A 16,277-nucleotide genomic window follows, 5' to 3' on the forward strand; every position below is an offset into this window, starting at 1 on the left:
TAAATGACTGAGTATATTGGTTCCTGACTTCCCTGAAAAGTTGCATATCGTGGGGGATATTCGATGCGAATGCAGAACGCCATAGGATGTTTTTGTGCTGGTCAAGGGCAGTCAAGTCTGGGGTGAACCAAGGGCTATATCTGTTCTTAGTTCTAAATTTTTTGAACGGGGCATGCTTATTTAAGATGGTGAGTAAAGCACTTTTAAAGAGCAACCAGGCATCCTCTACTGACGGGATGAGGTCAATATCCTTCCAGCATACCCGGGCCAGGTCGATTAGAAAGGCCTGCTTGCTGAAGTGTTTTAGGGAGCGTTTGACAGTGATGAGGTGGTGGTCATTTGACCGCAGACCCATTACACATGCAGGCAATGAGGCAGTGATCGCTGAGATCCTGGTTGAAGACAGCAGAGGTGTCTTTAGAGGGCAAGTTGGTCAGGATGATATCTAAGTGGGTGCCCATGGTTACGGATTTAGGGTTGTACCTGGTAGGTTTCTTGATCATTTGTGTGAGATTGAGGGCATCTAGCTTAGATTGTAGGATGGCCGGGGTGTTAAGCATGTCCCAGTTTAGGTCACCTAACAGTACGAACTCTGAAGATAGATGGGGGCCAACCAATTCACATATGGTGTCCAGGGCACAGCTGGGGGCTGAATGGGGGCTGTAACAAGTGGCAACGGTGAGAGATCTGTTTCTGGAAAGGTGAATTTTTAAAAGTAGAAGCTCGAATTGTTTGGGCACAGACCTGTTCTGAGTCTGGTCTTCAATTCTCACAGCATATCAGGGATTCTGAGTCCCTGCTGTAAGCAACAGAATTCATTTCTCTCTGCTCTTGCTGACACACACACAAACGCACTCAAGACTCACGTGTATGTAACATAAACACACTGTTACACACATACACTTGACTCACGTGACTATGCAGGCAGACAAGCACACATACACAGACAATAACACAAACATGTGGAACGTGCCAGCCCAGGGCATGCCACACCACTTGGCACCCACGGGAAGTAAAGAGAAGAGAAGGATCTATTCTGGGAGAGAGAATCCCCATCACTTCCTCACATCTCTCCCCCTTTACCCTCTCTCCTAACCTTGCTTCTTTCTTTCTTTCACAGGCTCCCTGAGGCAGGTCATTCTCAATTATTTCTCTCTTCCGCTTTCCCTGGGGAACTTCACATTTAGTATCTCACTATAACCTTACCTCATTCTCACTCTCTCTCGTCATTGCCTTGCCACCCACTCCAAGCCTCCCCCTGCACTATTTCTATCCACAGAACAAGAGATCAGAAACACTATCTGACTGATACCTCACACATCTGATACTCACTGACAGTATTGGTGTTAAGATGACACTGTAAAACGACCCTTGTTTATGGTAAATGTACCTATAAAGCCCATGTGCCTATTAAGTCCACTTCCGTCTGGATTCAAACACAAAATAAATAAATAAATGTAATGTTGCAACCAGTGAATCTGGTTGTTATATCCATAGCAGTTTTTATTCTAAGCCAATCAAATGTTTTTATTATTCAGTTGACAGTTGTGTAAGTTCAAAGCTGCAAAAAAAACATTGGTGTTGAGGCGACCCTCAGATAAACACATTTTCAATATTTTTAGTACCTTCTCAGATAAGTGATCATGCTTTATGTAAAATGACGAGACTAATGTGCTGATATATGCACACGATAGCATATTACTATTTCTTGCCATTTTAAAAGATGGATTTTTCATGCTAGCAGTCATGCCTGCTTGTCACAGTCAAACAGTAGCAACATAACTTGGTGAACAACAAGATAGATAACAGGCATTCACAGCTTACATTTTTTTATTTCTTATTTTACTGTTAAATGAGCCTTGCATTGTTTTAGATAAGTCAAATTGATAAAAATTGCATTTTTGTTCCTGTTCCCAAGAAAGCTAACGTAAATGAGCTAAACGACTATTATCCCGTAGCACTCACTTCCGTCATCATGAAGTGCTTTGAGAGACTAGTCAAGGACCATATCACCTCCACCCTACCTGACACCCTAGACCCACTCCAATTTGCTTACTACCCCAATAGGTCCACAGACGATGCAATCACAAACACACTGCCCTATCCCTTCAGGACAAGAGGAATACCTATGTAAGAAGGTTGTTCATCAATTACAGCTCAGCATTTAACACCATAGTTCCCTCCAAACTTGTCATTAAGCCCTGGGGTCTCGACCCTGCCCTGGGCAACTGGGTCCTGGACTGACGGGACGCACCCAGGTCATGAGGGTAGGAAACAACATCTCCACCCCGCTCATCCTCAACACTGGGGCCCCACAAGGGTGCATTCTTCGCCCTCTCCTGTACTCCCTGTTCACCCATGACTGCGTGGCGATTCACGCCTCCAATTCAATCATCAAGTTTGCAGACGACACTACAGTGTGGTAGGCTTGATTACCAACAATGACGAGACGGCCTATAGGGAGGAGGTGAGGGCCCTCGAAGTGTGGTGTCAGGAAAATAACTTCATACTCAACGTCAACAAAACAAAGGAGATGATCGTGGAAATCAGGAAACAGCAGAGGGAGCACCTCCCTATCCACATTGATGGGACAGTCTTGGAGCAGGTGGAGAGATTTAAGTTCCTCTGCGTACACATCACGGACAAGCTGAAATGGTCCACCCACACAGACAGCGTGGTGAATGAAGGCGCAACAGCGCCTCTTCAACCTCAGGAAGCTGAATCTTCAACCTCAGGAAGCTGAAGAAATTTGGCTTGTCACCAAAAACACACAAACTTTTACAGATGCACAATCGAGAGCATCCTGTTGGGCTGTATCACCGACTGGTACGGCAACTGCTCCGCCCACAACCGTAACGCTCTCCAGAGGGTAGTGAGGTCTGCACAACGCATCAGTGGGGGCAAACTGCCTGCCCTCCAGGACACCTACACCACCCGATGTCACAGGAAGGTCAAAAAGATAATCAAGGACAACAACCACCCAAGCCACTGCCTGTTCACCCCGCTATCATCCAGAAGGCAAGGTCAGTACAGGTGCATCAAAGCTGGGACCGAGAGACTGAAAAACAGCTTCTATCTCAAGGCCATCAGACTGTTAAACAGCCACCACTAACATTGAGTGGCTGCTGCCAACATACGGACTCATCTCTAGCCACATTAGTTATACATTTTTTTGATGTAATAAATGTATGACTAGTAATTTTAAACAATGCCACTTTATATAATGTTAACATACCCTACATTACTCATCTCATATGTATATACTGTACACTATACCATCTACTGCATCTTGCCTATGCTGTTCAGCCATCACTCATCCATATATTTATATGTATATATTCTTATTCATTCCTTTACACTTGTGTGTATAAGGTAGTTGTGAAATTGTTAGATTACTTGTTAGATATTACTGCATGGTCGGAGCTAGAAGCACAAGCATTTCACTCGCATTAACATCTGCTAACCATGTGTATGTGACCAATAACATTTGATTTATCTCAGGTGGGCTTATAGGGTGAAGTAGCACAAAAAGCACTCCCTCTATATAGAATGGAATTGGAAATAAATAAAGTGGTCAATATGATTAATACTAACTTTGTATAATATTGGAGTCTATAGTGAATATTTATATCCCAAAACCATTGGTTTCCAAATATTGTATGAGTAGATTTTGCTAGTTTGTCCATTTCAACATAAATCACTGTTGTTCCAATTCATCCCAGTATGCTTTGAAACACATGGGATAGTGGGTTGATATCCCCAATAGTCAATGAACATGAGGAACTCATTAACAAATTAAGAAGAATAGCAGTACAGCAAATGTGAATCAGCTTTCAGATAATTGGTTCAAAGTTGTGTTATGTTATTTGTGGAAGGCTTCATATCAACAGAATGGCTGCAGTCGTTTTGTTCTTACCCAGCAACAACACACCTGATTCAACTAATCATGTCTTGATTGAAGTGTGATTCGTTGAAATAAAAGGTGTGTACTGGTTGACAAGAACAAAAGCCTAAGTCCACAGTGATCTCTATAGATATGATTGGACCCCCACCCCCCCGATTGTTATGAGTGCTACTTTCACGGTGAATAGTAATTATCAGTTTATGTTAATAACTTTGGGGGATATTAATCTAATTTTACATAAGAAATGTCAGTTTGTACGTTTTGAAATTCATTCCAATGTATTATTTGATGTATTACTATTTGGAACACCCATGGGCTTAAAAAGGTACATTTGGAACTCATTAAGCCCAGTCCGGAAACATTTGATCAAATATTGTTATGCCTTGTTAATAAATGCTGTAAATAAAGTCATACAACTTCACAAGATTAAGCTTTCATTTTAACTCCACTCTTACAAAAATTTGGGCAGTATATGTTAGAAAAGTCTAAACTTAGATTTTGGTGACAAACTGGCATAGATAACAGTACCCTTCAGTTCAGACCTACACCGATCCAAATACTAGCCCACATCTTTCCATGTCTTCATGACCACTGAAAGCAACAGACACAGTTACAACTTCCACCATGTAACCTTCACCAACAAGATCCCTCTGGATCTGCAGCGGTCATATAGGAAGTAGGGCTATTTATTAGAATATTGTGACAAAGCCCAACTCTGGAGAGCGAGAGAAAAACAGAGTGCAGAGAGAAGATAGAACGCAGAGAGAGAAAAGAAGCAGGAGGTGGGCCAACTGCTGGCCAACTTGGGCTAATCCCAGTGTGCTCATGTGTCATTAGGTCTAATAAATATGTCTGCTGACTGCCACTGTCCCCAAAGGGCCCCAGACCTGGCACAGTACCGCCCACACCTGCTGTGCACACACACACGTCAACCTATACAAGTCTCCCTTATAAACCGGCAGGGGCACACAGCAGCCTAACACTTGGCAAGGCCTTTGGAACACGTCTATTTGCAAAGCACGCGGTAATGATCCAGTGAGCTCATCATTTGGACGTTAGCTTAACCATTACATAATACAACCAGGGAGTTTCAGACAAACAGACGTGAGGAATGACCAACGAACAGCTTATTACAGTTCATCAAATGCATCAATAAGAAAAGAGCAGGAAGAGGACGTATCAAAAGCTTGACAGAAGTCCTGTCACCATACAGAATCAAACCCAAAGCTGGCTAGACCATAAACTAGTGAATTATAAAATCGAGGGCTAGGCTCCATCTAAAACACAAATAAGATCAGTTTTTCCCCTCTCCACTAGGTGTCTTCTAACCCCACCCACCTTCTTTGAGGCTGTGATAGGCATGTCTCTCATAATCCATCAAGTCCTGCTTGTCCAGCTCTTCCCCCATTGGAGGAGAGTCCAAGGGGGCGAGATCAAAGGACAGGAAGTGGTTGGTGTCCAGCATGATCATTTAGACTTGCTATTAATTATCTTTGTAAAAAAATATATTTTCATATAGAGGTGTCGTCGTTCAAGTCTTGAATAGATGCTGATATAGCGGTGGCCAAAGCTATGGAGTGGGAGGCAGTCGATGGGTCTCTAAAAAGAGGTCTCGCCTGCAATAGACGACATCCAAGAACGTATTGGTTTTCCTCTCACTAAGGTCGAGGCAGGGAGAAGATGTTAGTCTTATTCATTGCGTGTCCAGAAGACTTCTGACTGTGCTCGTCAAAGGTTGCTTAAGAAAAAGTAGCTTGAAATTTCTATCAAAAGAGGGGATGTGATTTGACTCAAGAAAACTTGCCGTCTTCGGTCTTCCTGGTCAGAAAATCTATTTTCTTCTCTTTCTCTCTGTCCTTCCCTCGTTTTCTCTTGTCGTGACAGTCAGATAGGAACGATAGAGCTGCTCTATTAAGGTGTCCAATGAGACGGTGGAAATCCACAGGGTAAAGCCAAAGATGAAAAAGAGAGAGGGAGGAGAGAAAAAGGAGGGCAGCAGCAGGGACGAGAGCCCAGAGAGAGTGAGAGACTGCTCTGGTTGGAGCTCCACACACACACACACACACACACACGCACACACGGTGGGGTTGGTGATAGAGTTCTCCTGCTCAGCTGTTGCCATTCATTCATGTCTCTGCCCACATACCTTCCCCCTCCACAGCTCAACCTACAGACCCAGCCTCCCCCAGAGAAAAGGGATTTGTTGATAAACAACAAAAAAACATTTAACTCCACACATGTTATACTGATGACATACTTGAGACACATTTAAAGAAAAAATTGGTAATTGTGTCAAAGGTTTTGATAAGTCATCATTCATGGTTAAATGCAAGAAACGTTATCAGTGACGGCAATAACAATGACCTCGAAGTACAACAGGTTTTAGATTTCTCTCAGTACTGTACTTGTTATTATTTGATGGAACATATTGATACACTGAGTATCTATGGCTCTTCAGGAGATTTGCAACCTTTATCTAGTAGAACAACTGCAATGGAATACATCATGCAACTCCTCTAGTGAGCTGCGGCAGGCAACTCCTCTAGTGAGCTGCGGCAGGCAACTCCTCTAGTGAGCAGCGGCAGGCAACTCCTCTAGTGAGCAGCGGCAGGCAACTCCTCTAGTGAGCAGCGGCAGGCAACTCCTCTAGTGAGCAGCGGCAGGCAACTCCTCTAGTGAGCAGCGGCAGGCAACTCCTCTAGTGAGCAGCGGCAGGCAACTCCTCTAGTGAGCAGCGGCAGGCAACTCCTCTAGTGAGCAGCGGCAGGCAACTCCTCTAGTGAGCTGCGGCAGGCAACTCCTCTAGTGAGCTGCGGCAGGCAACTCCTCTAGTGAGCTGCGGCAGGCAACTCCTCTAGTGAGCTGCGGCAGGCAACTCCTCTAGTGAGCTGCGGCAGGCAACTCCTCTAGTGAGCTGCGGCAGGCAACTCCTCTAGTGAGCTGCGGCAGGCAACTCCTCTAGTGAGCTGCGGCAGGCAACTCCTCTAGTGAGCTGCGGCAGGCAACTCCTCTAGTGAGCTGCGGGCAGGCAACTCCTCTAGTGAGCTGCGGCAGGCAACTCCTCTAGTGAGCTGCGGCAGGCAGGCAACTCCTCTAGTGAGCTGCAGCGGCAGGCAACTCCTCTAGTGAGCTGTGAGCTGCGGCAGGCAACTCCTCTAGTGAGCTGGCAGGCGTGAGCTGCGGCAGGCAACTCCTCTAGTGAGCTGCGGCAGGCAACTCCTCTAGTGAGCTGCGGCAGGCAACTCCTCTAGTGAGCTGCGGCAGGCAACTCCTCTAGTGAGCTGCGGCAGGCAACTCCTCTAGTGAGCTGCGGCAGGCAACTCCTCTAGTGAGCTGCGGCAGGCAACTCCTCTAGTGAGCTGCGGCAGGCAACTCCTCTAGTGAGCTGCGGCAGGCAACTCCTCTAGTGAGCTGCGGCAGGCAACTCCTCTAGTGAGCTGCGGCAGGCAACTCCTCTAGTGAGCTGCGGCAGGCAACTCCTACATCACATGCTGTAACACAGTGACAGAGATTATCACAGAATCTACCTTTCAATCTTGACAATGCAGGTTACAGTCAAAGCTACTGCATTTGGGGCGACACGTTCTGTTCACAACCTGAACGCATGCAAAGCTTTTCTGTCCTGTCTGTGGCTGCTCCAGAATGTTGCAGAGGTCTCCCCAACACTCCAAACCCCCCCTTCTCCCCCGCTCTCTGTGTTTTAAATAGTAGGGACAGCTGGCCATAGGGGGCTATATTCAGCTCAGTATCACCTGTGTGGCTGCTGGGTAAAGTTACTTACAGACAACCACACACTAACACACAATCAATTCCAACTTTCACGGCCGGTGGGTTTATCCAGCGTGTACCCATAGGTTCGCCCCTCGCTGACTAACAGTTCTCATTGAAATACATGGACAGACTTGGATTCATTTTTAGGCTGCTGATGTCTTTGTGTGTAGGTCTTATGATCAGGCCACGGTGGACTGATCATAGAGAACAGAGCACCACCTTGACCAAACACACTTCACAGGAAGCAGTGTGAAAAACGGGACCAAAGTCCACCTAGCTTTAGCCTACAACTTCCCAGTATGGAAGAGATTAAAAAAATCATTATAAATAATATTTATTTAACCAGGCAAGTCATTTAAGAACAAATTTGTATTTACAGATGGCCTACCTTCGAGAGATAGTACTGACAGACCACTCCAAAGACAATGAGTAATACATGATCTGTCCTGACTATCGTTATCACCATTATCACTGTACTGTGATTATCACAGCTATCTCCTCAGAGGCGAAAGGTGGTGTTGTAGTAAAGGTTTATGGTTTTAGGAGCAGCCCAGCCTAATGTGTGGGTGGAGACAGCAGGGCTGTTGCCCAAGGTTTTATGGTACCTGGGTTTGAGGGTTAGGTTAGAGTTTTAGGGTTAGATTGTCTGAGGCGTTCACAGTCATTCTGCCATCAACTTCCATTCAGTTCATTAGAAGCCAACTGAGGTATAGTCTTGAGAGTCGTAGTTTGAAGCCTCACACTAGGGCCGATTGAAGAGATTCCATAAGGCCTAGTGTTTCCCACCTTCCCCTACCATAATATTAGGCAGGGCCCCCCGCTAAGCCAATATGTGTGTGTGTGTGTGTGTGTGTGTATGTATGTATGTATGTATGTATGTATATATTTTAGCCATTAAGAATGTGATCTTATCCAGTGCATTCAACTAAGGCAGGCAAAAAATTTACAAATAAAACACATAACACCATCATCGCAAGTGAAACCCTTTTCCGTGTTGTTACAGCAGGATACAGTATTCTTATGGAGTTCTAATTCAATGCTCAGAGACATCCAGGGTAAGGCGGTCTACCCAGGCACTGACTCCTCCACACGAAGGTCACCTTGGTGGGTCGCCCTGCCCCAGTCCTGGAGAGAAGGCTGTAACGCCTGGGTAGACACACAGCCAGACTGATAACCTCCCACAACCCAGCCTCCTTTCCCTCCTTACACTTATCTGTGTGTGTGTGTGTGTACCAGCACTAGTATGGGTGGGACTGCTAGAACCATGTCAGGCGGTACGGGCAAGTTAGCTTAAAACAAACTATAGGTCTCTCTGTTCACTCCCTCAGTCAGTCAGTCTGTTTATCCTTCACTATACGGGCTGGGTCTCAAAAACCCTGTGGCTGAAGCACTGGAGACGATATCTACCAGGTGTATAGTAAAAATCCAGTCCCATGTGAGCAACAACAACACATATCTTAAATTAGGGTAGTAAAAACAACCACAGAACGGCCAAAGCACAGAGGCACGCCCAGTCCCATTGATTTCAGTCCTAACAGATGAGGGGGATTGTATGTGGTTAGGCAGGCCTGACAGACTCAAACAAAGACCCTGGCTGTGGGTTCATTCCCTGTTAGGGGGGTAAGGTAGCATTATATCTGAGGAAGTCTGTTCACCCGAGTGGTAACAGAAACAGTGGGCTATTTCACAAGGTAGGCAAAGTATGTAAATAGAAGGGTTTGATTGTGTGATAGTAAGCAGACATTAAAAAAAGTGTCAACACTGTTTACTCCTCAACACAACACACCTCACTATTCAGCAGAGTGGGTAAGAGAGGAAAGGACACAGACAGCGGGGTAGACAGACACACAGACACTCAGACAGTGGGGTAGACAGAGACAAACACTGAGGGGTAGACAAAGAAAGTCAGCAGGAAAAAAAGAGGGAGAAGGACATTTTATTTAACGTTTATTGAACTAGGCAAGTCAGTTAAGAACAAATTCTTATTTACAATGACAGCCTACCCCGGCCAAACCCTAACGACGCTGGGCCAATTGTGCACCGCCCTATGAGACTCCCAATCTCGGCCGGGTGTGATACAGCCTGGAATCAAACCAGGGTCTGTAGTGACGCCTCTAGCACCGAGATGCAGTGCCTTAGACCGCTGCGCCACTCGGGAGCCCCCTAAACAGCTACAGGAGGTAAGGTTACCCAATTCAGGGCTGATGTTAGCATTTGTTAATATGGTGCAGCAGAGCACAAGGGAGGGAGGGATGGAGGGGAGGCAAGAGAGAAAGAAAGGGAGAGTAGTGAGAGGGAGGGAGGGAGTGAAAGAAAGAAAGAAAGAAAAAGGGAGAGAGCGAGGGAGTTCCTTTTCCAGGCACTACATTTCTGGATGAACATCTGAGATGACTTTACTCTGCACCCCATAACTCCCTAGTTCACTTTACAGAAAACAGATTCCATATCCTTCCCCTCACGGAAACAGTCCACCCCCTAAAGCACCAGCAGGCGTGCAGTCTGGAACATGGAACTTGTTACATGTGGCGTAGAAGAGACAATAATTGTTTGATTCATTCAGAAAGAAAAGGAGGATTCGTGTGAAAAGAAAACTGCTGTATCAAACAGAGAACAGCAAAGTGAGATTCATTTTGTGGTGGTTACTTCAAAATTTTGGATCAAATTACTCGACCGCAATAGTTATTTATGTCATGTCTTCCTCAAAATATGCCCATCACCTCTGTGGTTAAACAGATGGATTCTTCCTCACCTCCTTTCCTTGTAGCAGAGGCCCCTCTGTGTTGGTCCAGCAACAATGGAAAGACGTTACACACTGTGATTGATGTCAGTGGAGGCTGCTGAGGGGAGGATGGCTCATAATAATGGCTGAAACAAAGCGAACGGAATGGCATCCAACACAAGCCCGTTCTCCCCAACATATAAAGCTAAATTGACCTTAACCTATCAGTGCGATGGGGAAACAATCTAACTGATATACAGGAGACCTAACCTCATTCCTCCAATGTGTTCAGTGCACCAGACAAGGCAAAGTACCAACCTTACAGGCTCACTAACAATAGATCCCACTAACTGTATATCAAAGCTAACTAGAAAACACAACACATAAGAGCCTACAATAATAAACCAGTAAGTTAAACTTGTGGCAAAGGCCAAGTTATCATAAAGGTCTGTATCCAGTTACATCATCAGAACCAACCTGAAGTGCAAACAGGCGTGTCAGTCAGTTTTTAATGGTGAGAGATTTTGCACATTGATCATGTGAAAGCAGTGACAGACTAACTGATAAGATACAACTACTTTTTAGTAGAATGAAAGTCTGCAGAGGACAGGCCCTAGCCTGGTACGGTTTACACCTCTCGGTTATCAGCACAATTCATTTCCTTCAGGATGACTCATAATAACAAACCAATGTCCACAATGACCTCTTAGTCAGAGATTAATAAACTAGAACGTTTAGGACAGTGTTTACTATGAATCACTAGGTAAAGTCTATTCTATACAGACAGACACATCATTTGTGTAAAGATAATAGGAGCATGAGAAATCAAAGAGTTTCTAAGTGAAAATAGACACTGCATTGTATGTGTGATATGTTTATAAATGTGTGAATATTTATGAATGTGTATGCTGAATGTTGATCTACAGTACCAGTCAATGTGGGAAGTCCTTCAAGACTTTTGTAAAATCATTCCAGGTGAAGTTGGTTGAGAGAATGCCAACAGTTTTCAAAGCTGTCATCAAGGCAAAAAAAAGGTGGCTACTTTAAAGAATCAAGTATAAAATATGTTTAACACTTTCCTGGTTACTATGATTCCATGTGTTATTTCATCGTTTTGATGTCTTCACTATTATTCCACAATGTAGAAAATAGTACAAATAAAGAAAACACCTGGAATGAGTACTGTATGTATATGTACATTGTAATGTGTGTGTTTGTGCATCTTTCCACTGTATTCATAGCAGCTGTTGCAAAGAGCAACAGGCTGCGGAGATTGTTCAGTTGTGCTCAGAGTTTTTATTACTGAATGACTATTGGATAACAAATAGAAGCTGTAATTACGTAACTGCACTGTGTGATGGTGATGGCACTGTGATATGTGCCATCAGTCAGAGCATGTGAGTTCCTGTCTATTTCTCAACAGTAACAAGACTTGTGTTGGAATCTTCCAGAAGGACAACCATCTCTGCAACACTCCACCAATCAGGCCTTTATGGTAGAGTGGCCAGACGGAAGCAACTCCTCAGAAAAAGGCACATGACAGCCCACTTGGAATTTACCAAAAGGCACCTAAAGGAATCTCAGAACATGAGAAACAAGATTCTCTGGTCTGATGAAACCAAGATTGAACTCGTTGGCCTGAATGGCAAGCGTCCCATCTGGAGGAAATCTGGCACCATCCCTACGGCGAAGCATGATGGTGGTAGGATCATGCTGTGAGGATTTTTCAGCGGCAGGATGAAGTCCTGAGCACTCTGGAGCAGGTTTTCAGACTTTGGTGAAGGTTCACACAGCCAAGACAACGCATTAGTGGCTTCGGGACAAGTCTCCGAATGTCCTTGAGTGGCCCAGCCAGAGCCCGGACTTGAACCTGATCGAACATCTCTGGAGAGACTTGAAAATAGATGTGCAGCGACACTCACCATCCAACCTGACAGAGCTTCAGAGGATTTGCAGAGAAGAATGGGAGAAACTCCCCAAATACAGTTGTGCCAAGATTGTAGCGTCATACCCAAGAAGACTAGAGGCTGTAATCGCTGCCAAAGGAGCTTCAACAAAGTACTGAGTAAAGGGTCTGAATAAATGTTTTCTCCTTTTTTCCTCCCCTAAAAACCTGTTTTAGCTTCGTCATTATGGAGTATTGTGTGTAGATTGATGAGGGGAAAAAAACAATTTAATACATTTTAGAATAAGGCTGTAACGTAACGAAATGTGGAAAAAGGGAAGGGGTCTGAATACTTCCCGAATGCACTGCATATGTGTTTTGACTGCATTGTATTTATGTAAATGAGCCAGTAACAGAGAGCCAAAAATACAATCGCTACAAGGACGGAGAGATCGAGACAAACAGAGGTAAAAGGGGGAGGGAAGAGGGAAAAGAGGGGGGCAAATAGAAGTGTGTGTGCTGCTGTAACTGAGTGAATGTCACAGACAGCTGTGTGTCTCGCCCACATTAGCTAAGCAGGGACAGGGAGGCCCCTTTAGCCCCTTTTTCCTCTCCCCCTTCCTCAACCTTTTCCTGCTCTCCTGTCCCCGTTTTGTTCCTCTCTCTCTCTTTCCTCCTTTCCCCTCTCCCTCTGCTCAGGGCCAGTGAGAGCATGCTGGAGCCTCTACAGTATGCTGGGCTGGCTGGCTGCTGGCACTCTTCCCTCCCTGTTACATAAACTCAACCACACAGCTCCTCTACAGCCTACCACTGCTGCTAGAAAGCGCCACAGCTTACAGGCCGCCTCCGCTCACACTGTACCCACACTAAGGGCAGCAGGAGAGGGGGACAGAATATAGGGGGAGTGGGACATCTAGGGTACTTTCCAAGTTTCCATACAATGTGTGGTTTTGTGTACATTTACTTAATTATTTATGTAGCCGGAATGCTACTAATGAAAACGTAACTTTTTCCCATGTAAAGGAATATTCTAAAATCGGCAGGCAGGCTAAGGATCTATATTCTTCAAATAAATGTTGTACCTCTAACCATGAAAAATCACTAGGTTTGTACTGCATGGGGAGAAGAGGTGTTGATTTGACAGAATGTATTCCAAAAGAACACATGACTATTTCCCCCATTGGCTCCAGGCTCTCCGTCATTGCTCTAGTAGTCTAGTTTAGACGAATCAGAGCCACACCTTTAGCCATGCATTAACATACCCCACCTTGCTTTGCCGCCAGGTGTGGGGGTTGGTGGTGGTCTGGGAAGTAGCAGAGGTGAACAGTCTCAAGTCTCTCCTATTCCTTACTGACAGACAGATATACATGACTGATATATATCAGCCCTGCCAACACTGGAGCCAGCCTGTTTAACATAACAAGCACTCAGCTGGGCTGGGCTCCACAACACAACACCCAGGACAATCACAGCGAGTCAATCAACCTCTCTGGGGGTTGCAGGTCTAGCGCTGTGCTTTGCTACAAACAGCTGATCTGAGAGCAACTCTTCCAATCCCCCCAAAAAGCTGAGAAAACAGGACAGTGTCCCAAATCTCTCCTGATGGAGTGGGAGTCATAACAGCCAAGCCAGCTGCTTTCAATGAGGCGCTGTCGTCTCAGAGAGAACAGTCAAAGTCATCACCCCCACCGACCTTCCACCCTCCAGCCCAGCTCACCCCACCCCAGCCTTCCCTGTTAGCAGGAATAACCTCCAGGGCACCCCAGCCTTCCCATATCTGCCACTGAGTCAAGAATTTAAAAAATACAAAAAAGAGCCACTACTTTTACAGCGTGATCTTTCAACAGAGGGAGACAGTTGTTAGGTAACTTGCAGGCACACATGACAAGAGTTTCATTAATTTATTCACAGCCCTTTCATTCCCACAGAAACAGAAATAAAATGTAATGAATATACATCATAATAATCGTATAATAGCTTCAGAATATGTTTTAAAACCATGCTAATGCTGGCGGGCTGGGAATGACAGAATGATTCGTTATTTTTCTTTGTTCAATTGGCCTTGAGATTAAAGAGTGGCTGTGAAACTTGAACACAGAGCAATAAGTACTTCACAAGGCAGAGAGCCTGGCCATTGAACAATAACACTCTTAAAGTTACACTGCCGCTATGACATTACACACACACACTTGACCTACTGGTACAGATATACTGACAGCTGAGCGACAACACCCACAGCTGAAATAAACAAATACTCCGCAAAAAGACTTTACCTGAGTGTATGGCCATATCCCTATTCACTAGAAGGATAAAGTACAACCTTCCTCAAAGTTTAGCGATCCATACTCATAAGAGAACAGCAGGAGAGGCTACTGGCAGAGTTGCGTTTCCAAGACCAAAAAAGTTTTCCACGGCTGTCCCGGCACTCCTCCCTGTAGAATAAATTCTCCACAAGAACTACAAACAACACGGCGTGTGTGTGAATGTGTGTGTAGCCCACTTCTTCTAACACTGGCTACAGCCAATCCCTGCCTGTTGTACCTGTCTGCGAGTGTGTGCAAGCCCTGACAGAAAGGGTGTGTGTTTGAGGCAGTCAGTTTTTCTTCTTCCTCATTGCTCCTTGGATTCCATCCAAGTCCAGGCCCAAGTTCCTAACCTCTCTGGGGCGACACCTACTTTTTCCCCGCTAGGTGCCATTTTTTTTCTCTTTAGAAAGGCAGGCAAGCTGCAGGCAGAATGTCACTGCTGTTGTTGCTCGGGCAGAATAAGTACAAATCCAGGAGAAAACATGGGGGAAACACTGGTGCCTGCCAATCTGCATTCCAGATCACCTTTTGGCCTCAAATATTATCACTACTGCCCTCCATTCTCTCGCTCTTCCTGTTTTCCTCTGTCTGCATCGTTCCTTCCTTCTCTATACCCTACAGAATTATGCAATTCCGTCTTTCGGATGACTCCCCCCATTTCATCCCCCACTCTCTTCCTCCAATATTTCTACATCCCCCTCTATTGAAAACCGCCTTACACCTCCAAGTTGTAAATGACCTCAAAAGGCATTATTGCACCATGTTCTCATACTTTCTCCACAAAGTTCTAGTGGATTAGAAAACGTCGCTATCGCCCTTTTCACTCAGGGCCACGTTATCATAAAGAAAGGGGCTAATGTTAATCAACATTTGCCCTTTTTTTTCTTTCTATCTTTCCTCCTTTCTCTGACAAATAGGCCCGCCCGCCCACCCACACACACACACACACACACACACACACACACACACACACACACACACACACACACAGAACGCTGACCCCCGACTCAACCCTGACATGAAAGCCTGTAAATATTCACTTGAAAAACCTTCAGCAGCCCTCCTCTCTAAAGCAAGGTACTGTGGAATGAGAGATTGCATAACTCTACCCTGGAAGAAGACAGATAGAGAGAGAGAGAGAGTACCAACTTATTTCCCATTTAGTGCATTGCTTGGGCTACTTATCGGTCCTAGTCAAAAAAAAAAGAGTGCACTGTGAATATAGTGCCATTTGGGACACAACCCATAGCTACCATGCAGAGGCCATTAAGATGGTTTTAGACTAGATAGATGTAATGGACTGATAGCCTTGCTAACATTCCTGTGTCTCGCTTACACCATGTTGTGTCAGATAAGAGACTGGGAAGGTGCTGCTACAACATGTCTGCTACTGGCAGCCAGCCTGTATGAAGCGTTAGTAGCCATGGTAGGCAGTGTTTAAAATGAGGAGTGGTGCCCTTGGGCTGGGGGAGTGAGTGGGGAGTGGGGGTTAAACACTAAAACTCAACCTTTTATCCTTGTAATTCCCTTTGCAGGGAGGGTCTATTCATCCTGGCCTTGACTGAGACTCCCATCTGGCTCTTAAGCAAATCTTGTTAAGCAAACTCGCTGCACCTTCAGTTTCACTCTCCGTACATTAAGCTGATCATGTCTCATTGAGATACAATCTAGGTATATTTTAGAAGAAGGACC

The 16,277-nt window shown here is 45.1% G+C and overlaps 1 protein-coding gene across 6 annotated transcripts in view; it reads right to left on the reverse strand.

Moving 5' to 3' along the window:
- The window catches only part of LOC118402994 (myocardin-related transcription factor A-like), a 49,872-nt gene that overhangs the window by 16,810 nt on the left and 16,785 nt on the right, over window positions 1–16,277 (reverse strand). Inside the window, exon 1 of one of the 6 annotated variants that reach the window (XM_035801417.2) lies at window positions 14,553–14,849. The exons of 4 other annotated variants lie outside the window; for them this stretch is intronic. In XM_035801417.2, coding sequence (XP_035657310.1) covers window positions 14,553–14,568 — 16 coding nt within the window. In that variant the 5' untranslated portion in view covers window positions 14,569–14,849. Of the gene's footprint in view, window positions 1–5,242; window positions 6,012–14,552; window positions 14,850–16,277 lie in introns of those variants that run through there. One more of the 6 variants, XM_035801414.2, reaches the window with a different exon arrangement.

The sequence above is a fragment of the Oncorhynchus keta genome, chromosome 24 (assembly GCF_023373465.1).
Source record: "Oncorhynchus keta strain PuntledgeMale-10-30-2019 chromosome 24, Oket_V2, whole genome shotgun sequence".
NCBI lineage: Eukaryota > Metazoa > Chordata > Actinopteri > Salmoniformes > Salmonidae > Oncorhynchus > Oncorhynchus keta.